General features: G+C 43.3%; 1 protein-coding gene across 5 annotated transcripts in view; it reads right to left on the bottom strand.

Annotated features, from left to right (window-relative positions):
- Positions 1 to 5123: 5123 nt before the first annotated feature.
- The window catches only part of ZNF619 (zinc finger protein 619), an 11722-nt gene continuing 6769 nt past the window's right edge, over positions 5124 to 10076 (bottom strand). For all 5 annotated transcript variants that reach the window (XM_011950919.1, XM_011950921.1, XM_011950918.1 and 2 more), the window contains one exon: positions 5124 to 6905. In XM_011950919.1, coding sequence (XP_011806309.1) covers positions 5473 to 6905 — 1433 coding nt within the window. In that variant the 3' untranslated portion in view covers positions 5124 to 5472. The remainder of the gene's footprint in view (positions 6906 to 10076) is intronic.

Raw genomic sequence — 10076 nt, 5'->3', positions numbered from 1 at the left:
GATGGTCTCGATCTCCTGACCTCGTGATCCACCCGTCTCGGCCTCCCAAAGTGCTGGGATTACAGGCTTGAGCCACCGCGCCCGGCCTGATTGATGGTTTTTTGTGTAACTTCTGCTTCCCTGAAATGTATAAAACAGAATTACATTCTGACTGCCTCAGGACTACTTACCCAAGGTTTCCTGGGTTTGTGTTTTCTGCAGGCCATGGTCACTCACATTGGCTCAGGTTAAACATCTCTGAAATATTTTTCATAGTTTTTTTTTTTTAACATTAACACAAAATAAAAGCGATTTTCTTAGTATCGTATTCCCACTTCATTTTTTGAAAAAAAAAACCTTTGTGGCAGGGTGCAGTGGCTCATGCCTGTAATGCCAGCACTTTGGGAGGCTGAGGCAGGCAGTTCACCTGAAGTCAGGAGTTTGAGTCCAGCCTGACCAACATGGAAAAACCCTATCTCTACTAAAAATACAAAATTAGCTGGGCCTGGTGGCGTATGCCTGTAGTCCCAGCTACTTGGGAGGCTGAGGCAGGAGAATTGCTTGAACCTGGGAGGCGAAGGTTGTGGCGAGCTGAGATCACGTCATTGCACTCCAGCCTGGGCAACAAGAGTGAAACTTTGTCTCAAAAAATAATAAATCAATAAATAAACCTATGTATGTCGTTATACTGTCCTGAAGCAGTGATTCTGAGACGGGTTAGTCTCTAGGCAGTAGGCCAAACCAGTGAGATCATAATGTCTGGTAAGATCAGTGTCAGTCTGTTTTCTGTTGCTGTAACAGAGTATCACAGATTGGGTAATTTATAAAGAAAAGAAGTTTATTTAGCTCATGGTTCCCAGAGCTGGGAACTGTGAAGGAGCCATATCTGGCCTTCTTACTGTGTCATAACATGACAGAAAGCAAGAGGGCAAGAGCATGCATGTCAGCTCAGGTCTCCCTTCCTCTTCTTATAAAGCCATCAGTACCATCATGGGGGCCCCAAGCTGATGACTGAGTCTAGTTCTAATCATCTCTTAATACTGTTACAATGGGGATTAAGTTTCTTTCTTTCTTTCTTTTTTGAGACACAGTCTTACTCTGTCACCCAGGTTGGAGTGCAGTGGCATGATCTCAGCTCACTGTAACCCCTGCCTCCTGGGTTTAAGCAATTCTCCTGCATCAGCCTCCTGAGTAGCTGGGATTACAGGTACCTGCTATCACACCTGGCTAATTTTTGTATTTTTAGTAGAGATGGAGTTTCACCACATTGGCCAGGCTGGTCTCAAACTCCTGACCTCCCAAAGTGTTGGGAATACAGGCGTGAGCCACCGTGTTAGGCGGGGATTAAGTTTCAACATGCGTTTTGGTGGGGACATTTAAACCCTAGCATTCTGCCCCTGGCAACTACCCCAAACTCATGACCTTCTCACAAATAAAATATATTCATTCCATCCTACTGGCCCAAAAGTCTTAATTCACTTAGCTATCAACTCAAACAGTCCAGAGTGTCATCTGAATCAGATACGGGCATAACTCAAGGGATGATTCCTCCTGAAGTGACTTCTCTCCAGCTATAAACCTGTGCAGTCAAAACAAGTTACCTACTTCCAAAATACAATGGTGAAATGGGCATAAGATAGATATTCCCATTCCAATGGGGGAAACAGGCAAGAAAAAAGGGGTAACTGGTCCCAAGTAAGTCTAAAACCCAAACAAAAAACAAACCAAAACAAAACAAAAAACATTAAATCTTAAAACTTCAGAATGCTCTTTCAGTCCATGTGCAATCTTCTGGACACACTCAGAAGTTTGGGCCTCCAAAGCCTCAGGCAGCCCCACCCCTATGTCTTTGCTGGGCTGGGTCCACATTTCAACTCTCTGAGGTTGGAGTCTCATGACCACAGCTCTCCCAGGCTGGCAGTGCACATTGGTAGCTCTATAGTTTGGGGGTGTGGGTGGCAGTCTTCTAGACTGTGAGTTTTCCAAATCTTTCTACTCCACTCCCCTTTCAAGTATAAGTTGTCTTTAAATCATCTCTTCCCTCTTATTTTACTGTAAGCAGTTCAAACTAGCCATGCAATAGCCTATATGCTTTTGCTGCTTAGACATTTCTTCCATCAGATATTCTATTTCAACTCTTAAATTCTGCCTTCCATAAAGCCTGACACAGACACAGCTCAGCCAAGTTCTTTGCTACTTTATAACAAGGATGGCCTTTGCTCCAGTTTCCAATACCATTTTATTCAGTTCCATCTGAGACCTCATCAGAATGGCCTTTACTGTCCATATTTATATCAACATTCTTGTCATGATCACCTGAGTACAGCTGACCCTGGAACAACTCAGGGGTTATGGGCACCAACTTCCATGCCATGTATAACTTTTAACTCCCCAAAAATGTAACTACTAATAGTCTACTGTTGACCAGAAGCCTTACTGAAATATAGTCGTTAACACATATTTTTTATGTTATGCATGTTAGATACTATATTCTTATAATAAAGCTAGAGAAAATATTAAGAAAATCATAAGAGAAATTATATTTAGTAAATATAATTCACTACATTATATGGATCATCATAAAGGTCTTTATCCTTGTCATTTCATGTTAAGCAGGCTGAGAAGGGGAGGGGAGGGGGACTGGTCTTGCCATCTCAGGGGTGGCAGAGGCAGAAGAAAGTTCGTAAGTGAACCCACACAGTTGAAACCCAAGTTGTTCAAGGACCAACTGTAATCTCTAAGAAGTTTCAGACTTTCCCTAGTCTTCTCTTCTAAGCCTTGGCCAAAATCACCCTTAATGCTCCATTAGATAATAAAGGCTTTGTCTGACCTGATCTTCCAAATTTTTCAAGCCTCTACCCATTACTCAGTTCCAAAGCCACTTCTACATTTTTATGTAAATGTCAGAGCAGCAAACCTACTTACGACTACCAATATTCTGTCTTGTTACATTTTGTGTGACTCTAACTGAATACCATATACTGGGTAATTTATACAGAATAGAGGTTTATTTAGTTCACAGTTCTGAAGGCTGAGAAATCCAATATAAAGTGCAGGCATCTGGTGAGGGCTTACTTGCTGCATCATGACATGGCAGGAAGCATCAAAAGGCAAGACAGAGCAAGCATGTGTCCCAGTTCACATTGCTCTTCCTCTCCTCATAAAGCCACCAGTCCTATCATAGAGGCTCCACCCTGATGAACTTATCTAATTCTAATCACTCTTAAAGACCCCCCACCCAGTACTGTTAAAATGGGGATTAAGTTTCAACATGAATTTTACTGGGGATATTCAAACCATAGCAATCTCTCTCCAGCTGTAAACCTGTGAAGTCAAAACAAGTTATCTGCTTCCAAAATACAATGGTGAAATGGGCATAAGATAGACATTCCCATTCCAATGGGGGAAACAGGCAAGAAAAAAGGGGTAACTGGTCCCAAGTAAGTCTAAAACCCAACCAAAAAACAAAACAAAACAAAACACATTGAAACTTAAAACTTAAACCACAGAAAAAATTTCTTGGTGTCACCAAAACAGTTCTTTATAAATTTAACTTTAAACTGCCACCAATAAAATTCAGATTTAATCATAGGGAAATCTGGAGTAGGTGTGAGAACATATCCAAGGGCCTGCATAGTAACTCATCAGGAATGGACTCACTTCTGAGGAACTACAGAAAGTCATGGTCAGGTTTCTCTTCTCTTTTTTTTTTTTTTTTTTTTTTGAGGCGGAGTCTCGCTCTGTCGCCCGGACTGGAGTGCAGTGGCCGGATCTCAGCTCACTGCAAGCTCCGCCTCCCGGGTTTACGCCATTCTCCTGCCTCAGCCTCCCAAGTAGCTGGGACTACAGGCGCCCGCCACCTCGCCCGGCTAGTTTTTGTATTTTTAGTAGAGACGGGGTTTCACCGTGTTAGCTAGGATGGTCTCGATCTCCTGACCTCGTGATCCGCCCGTCTCGGCCTCCCAAAGTGCTGGGATTACAGGCTTGAGCCACCGCGCCCGGCCAGGTTTCTCTTCTCTTTGCCTCTGGTGCTCACCAGTGTGATGCCAACAAGTTCAGTCCGTGTATAGCTTTAGCAATTACTATACTCAGGCATCTACTCTAAAGGGTACAAGTCCAAGTCACTTTTCGTACCTACATATATGAGTGGGTACTGAAATTCAACAGATATGAAATAGAGGCTGGAACTGGTGGCTCATGCCTGTAATCCCAGCACTTTGGGAGGCTGAAGTGGGAGGATCACTTGAGTCCAGGAGTTTGAGACCAGCCTGGGCAACATGGCAAAACCCTGTCTCTACAAAAAATACAAAAATAAGCTGGGTGTGGTGGTGTATGCCCCCAGGGCTCAAGCAATCCTCCCATATCAGCCCTCTGAGAAGCTGGGAGGCTGCACTACCTCCCAGCTTCTTGGGAAGCTGAGGTGGGACGATTGCTTGAGCCCCAAAGGTCAACACTGCAGTGATCTATGATCACACCACTGCACTCCAGCCTGGGTGACAGAGCAAGACCCTGTCTCTAAAAAAAAAGGAAAATGTAAAAAGAAAATAAAGAAGGAACCCAAACTGAAAAACCACGTCCCCTTCCAATAAAGCTCAAAGACATAATTTTACATTATTGCTATCAATGCCAACTCATCACTTCATTTTCTTCTTGCGTAAACAGGACCCTCATAATTTTTTATGCTACCAAGGTAATAAAAAATTTCAAGTTTTTAATTCTTTCAGTGAGCCTTGCCACTGGTCCACCAAATGGCCCTCCTTAAATCCTGAAAGCAGGCTGGATGCAGTGGCTCATGCCTGTAATCCCAGCACTTTGGGAGACTGAGGTGGGTGGATCACCTGAAGTCAGGATTTTGAGACCAGCCTGGCCAACATGGTGAAACTCTGTCTCTACTAAAAATACAAAATTAGCTGGGTGTGGTGGTGCATGCCTGTGGTCCCAGCTACTCAGGAGGCTGAGGCATGAGAATCACTTGAACCCTGGAGGCGGAGGTTGCAGTGAGCCAAGATCGCACCATTGCACTCCAGCCTGGGTGACAAGAGTGAAACTCTGGCTCAAAAAAGAAACAAACAAACAAACAAAAAAACTCCTGAAAGCAATCATTGGAAACTTTATCTGATTATCTTCTCCCATAGGCTTTGCATTTCTCCTAGTCTCTAATTATAATACCCCATCTCATCATAATCATAATGCCATATGCCCTAAACCCCAAAATGTTCTGCAAATTTTTCCAACTCCAGTAGCCCCAGAAGATGCAGACTGATAATACAGCCCAAATGTGGACATGATAAGGAATTAAGTGCTACCATTTCCTACCTGGGGGATAAAATAAACTAATCAAACATGGTCCTTAAGTGTGAGAACTTAAAATGAAGTTAGGAAAACAGTAACAACTTATACAACACAAGGCCAGAGGAATATCAGTAGACACAATCAAGAGACCAGTGGAATCCCTAACTTGAGGTGCAATTGATGTTGAGAACATAAGGGGGCTTACAGGGAGTGAGACAAAGGATTCGGGCTATGAGGGGATGACTTCCCAGAAGAAGTGAGATCCTGAAAGAAATGTACTATTTGGACAGGCGAAGGACTGGCCTTGTCAGATGAGGGAAGCAGCAGGAAGAAAGGCAAAAAGGGAGGAAGTACCACTGCATGTGAAGAAGATAAGGAAGGCCCTGGTGGGGCTGGGATAGAGCAGATATGTTGGGGAGGCAGAGGAGAGAGGACAGCGGAGGGGAAGTAGGGCTTAACTGCAGATAGCCCTGTTCCATTGATGAGTTTCTTTCTAGGATGCCACTTCTGATGCTGAATGAAACTTGCATTCCATCTGAAGGCTTTCCCGCACTCCTTACACTCATAAGGTTTCTCCCCAGTGTGAACTCGCTGATGCTGAACCACAGTGATCTTCTGACTGAATGTCTTCCCACATTCCTGGCATTCATAGGGTTTCTCCCCAGTGTGGATTCTCTGATGCACTACGAAGTGGGAGCTACAACTGAAAGTTTTCCAACATTCATTACATTTGTAGAGTTGTTCCCCAGTGTGGAAACTCTTGTGCTGAAGAAATACCGAACTGCGGTGGAAGGCCTTGCCACACTCTTTACATTCATAAGGTTTCTCCCCAGTGTGGATTCTCTGATGCTGAATCAGAATTGGATTAGAACTCAAACTCTTCTCACACTCCTTACATTCATAGGGCTTCTCCCCAGTGTGAATTCGTTCATGGATGATGCAGTCATAGCTACACCTGAAGACTTTCCCACATTCCTTACATTTAAAGGGCTTCTCCCCAGTATGGATTCTCTGATGCTGAATCAGTTTTGAATTATAGCTGAAAGTTTTCCCACAGTCAGTACATTCATAGGGCCTCTGTCCACCATGGAGCTTCTGATGCTGAAAAAGGTGGGAATTTTGACCAAACGCTTGTCCACATTCCTCACATGAGTATGGTTTCTCTCCAGTGTGGATTTTCTGATGCCATGACAGTTTTGAGTTATATCTGAAGGTTTTCCCACATTCTTTGCATGTGTAGGGCCTCTCATTAGTGTGAATTCTCTGATGCTGGTGAAAGTGTGAATGTGGGTTGTAGTAACTGCCACACTCACCACATTTATAAAACACCTGTTCTTTGGCAAAGTCTTGCTTTGTAATGAGATGTGTGCTGACACTACTTTCTTCCAATTTCCTGGCTATCTCCTCCCTTTCAATGGTGGAAGATTTATGATCCTGGACTGTCAAATCTGTGCAATCCCCTATCTTTGTTTTCTTCCTTGTATCATGTTGTGACTTCTCTAACCTGTCCTTGAAGTCAGGGTGCTGGGGAATGTCCATCAGCAGTCCCTCCGCTATCAATCTGTGGGACTCTGATTCTTTAGAAATGTTTAGCTGTGCAGTTTGTTCCTCATTCTTAGTCTTGGTTTTACCACCTAGCATGATAAAAAGAAAACACAAGAGTCCCTGATTTATGCCAGAAGGGAAAGGGATTAATCAGTATCAACCTGCCCTAGACACATGATTTTTTTTTTTTTTTTTTTTTTTTGAGATGGAGTTTCACTCTTGTTGCCCAGGCTGGAGTGCAATGGCATGATCTTGGCTCACCACAACCTCTGCCTCCCAGTTTCAAGCGATTATCCTACCTCAGCCTCCCAAGTAGCTGGGATTACAGGCATGCACTAGCATGCCCGACTAATTTTTTGTATTTTTCGTAGAGACAGCATTTCTCCATGTTGGTCAGGCTGGTCTTGAATTCCTGACCTCAGGTGATCCACCCACCTCAGCCTCCCAAAGTGCTTGGATTACAGGTGTGAGCCACCACACCCACTAGACACATGAATTTTTTGAGACAGACATAGCCACCTGATGGTACCTCAAAGGGAAAGTAAACAAACTGGAGGTTAAGAAGGTAAGCAATCCCATATGGATGACAAAAAACAAAAACAGTGTGGATGGCAGAAGCTATTGATGGAAGCAAATGGTTAAAGAAAAATGGGAATGGGGTGAAGTTGCAGGAAGGGGAAGCAATAAAGAAAAATAGAGGAAGCCAAAAGTGAGAAAAGCAATCTCTAAACCAGAGAAGAGAAAGATGGGTAGGCAGCTGTAGTACCACATAGTATCCAGAGGGCTGGGAGGTACTGTCTACAACAGGGGATCTCAAAGTCCAATAAAAACTGTCAAAATACTTTAAAATATTCTGTAATTTTTAAAGAAATGTTCTCTAGTTCTCTATCACAAGCATGGCTGGACAGAAAGCAGTTTGTAACACTGCTGTTTACAAAGGGTTCATGAGAAGACCACAATTTAAAAACCCAAGTGCTGTCCTTTGGGAGACTGACCTTTGAAAGGAAAAAAGACAGGTTCAGCCAAGAACCTACCCATAAAGGAGATGGCAATTGGATCGGGGGCATGGGGATCATGCTTTCACTGGTAGCACCACAACATAGAAATCTTTTTTGCCATGTCAAGCACCAAAGATCTGACAAATGAAACTTTCATCTTAGTGTTTTTCAAGCCTTGTTGACCATGACTCACATTTTGGATCCTAAAACAATACAGACATGCTTACACACACACACAGCTGAAACCGAAACAAAACAACGTCCTTATTAAGAGTGATGTATTCACGCCGGGCGCAGTGGCTCATGCCTGTAATCCCAGCACTTTGGGAGGACAAGGCAGGTGGATCTCCTGAGGTCAGGAGTTCTAGATCAGCCCGGCCAACATGGTAAAACCCCGTCTCTACTAAAAATGCAAAAAAGTAGCCGGGTGTGGTGTCGGGCACCTGTAATCCCAGCTACTCATGAGGCTGAAGCATGAGAATCGCTTGAGCCCGGGAGGCAGAGATTGTAGTGAGCCAACATCATGCCACTCCACTCCAGCCTGGGGGAGAGAATGAGACTGTGTCTCCAAAAAAAAAAAAGATGCATTCACAATAGACTTTATACTACTTTAGTCTTTATTTACACCTAATACAGTGTAGTCTAAGTTTTAAAAGCTGGTAACAACTCATTGATGAGTTGCAACCCAGAGTTAAATACGGTTCTAGATTTTCAAGAACAGTGGTCTCAAATGGTGGTCCCTGGACCACTATCATCTGGGAACTTGTTAGATATGCAAATTAATGGGGCTGGGTTTGGTGGTGTGTGCCAGTAGTCCCACCTAATTAGGAGGCAGAGGTGAAAGAATTACTTGAGCCCAGGAATTTGAGACCAGCCTAGGCAAAATAACAAGACCCTATCTTGAAAAAAAAGAAAAAGAAATGCAAATTCTCAGCCCTACACCAGTCTACTGAATTCGAATCTCTGGAGGTGGCATCTGGCAATCTGTGTTTTAACAAGTTCTGCAAGTAATTCTGATACATACCAGAATTTGAAATTTACTAATCTATAAACTACAAAAGACAGATTGAGGCTGCTCTTTTCATTGTTTAAGGCTGCACTTTCCCAAAAGGTGGCCACTAGCCACATGTGGCTATTTAAGTGTAAATTAATTAAAATGGAATAAAATTAAAAACTCAGTTCTTCAGTTGCACTAGGCACACTTCAGGTGCTCATGTGATTCATCTGGCAGGCTAAATAGACAATGTGCACCTGTGGCAAGGGGCAACACTAACAACTGCAGGCAGGATACTGGGAAAGCCTCTAGATGATCTGAAACGCTGAAGTCAATTTAAGGCATTGATTAAGGCAAAGTGGGGGGATTAGAAAGGAGCATTTGCCTTACAGAGGCTCTGAATAGCATAAAAGATTGACAGAATATGATAACAGAGCCCACAGAATGAGGAAGGCTATATACCAAATCTCTGATTAGTCTTTACATTTATCTCAATTCAGTATCTTTCAAAAAAGAAAACCATTCATTCCCAATACATAAACAAGCTTTCTTTCAAAAGCTAATGTAAAATTCAGTGTTTAGGAATTTAGAAAAATTCCATTTACATATATAGTTTTATACACACACACAAAACGTTCTTATAAAAACAAGTTCTAGCCAGGTGTGGTGGCTCACACCTGTAATCCCAGCACCTGGGGAGGCTGAGGTGGGAGAATCACTAAGGTCAGGAGTTCAAGACCAACCTGGGCAACATGGTGAAACCCTGTCTCTATTAAAATTAGAAAAATTACCCGGGCGTGGTGGCAGGTGCCTGTAATCCCAGCTACTTGGGAGGCTGAGGCAGGAGAATTGCTTGAACCTGCGAGGCAGGGGTTGCAGTGAGCCAAAATAGTGCACTGCACTTCAGCTTTCAGAGCAACTCTGTCTCAAAAAATAAATAAATAGGCCAAGTGCAGTGGCTCACACCTGTAATCCCAGCACTTTGGGAGGCCAAGGCAGGCGGATCACCTGAGGTCGGGAGTTCGAGACCAGCCTGACCAACATGGAGACACCTCGTCTTTACTAAAAACACAAAATTAGCTGGGTGTAGTGACGCATGCCTATAATTCCAGCTACTTGGAAGGCTGAGGCAGAAGAATTGCTTGAACCTGGGAGGCGGAGGTAGTGGTGAGTGAAGATCATGCCATTGCACTCCAGCCTGGGTAACAAGAGTGAAACTCTATCTCAAAAAATAAACAAACAAATACATAAATTTTTTAAAAACCAAG

The sequence above is a fragment of the Colobus angolensis genome, unplaced genomic scaffold (genome assembly GCF_000951035.1).
Source record: "Colobus angolensis palliatus isolate OR3802 unplaced genomic scaffold, Cang.pa_1.0 Scaffold311, whole genome shotgun sequence".
Taxonomy (NCBI): Eukaryota; Metazoa; Chordata; class Mammalia; order Primates; family Cercopithecidae; genus Colobus; species Colobus angolensis.
Note: the sequence above shows the minus strand (reverse complement) of the source record. Positions and strands in the feature narration are given on the sequence as shown.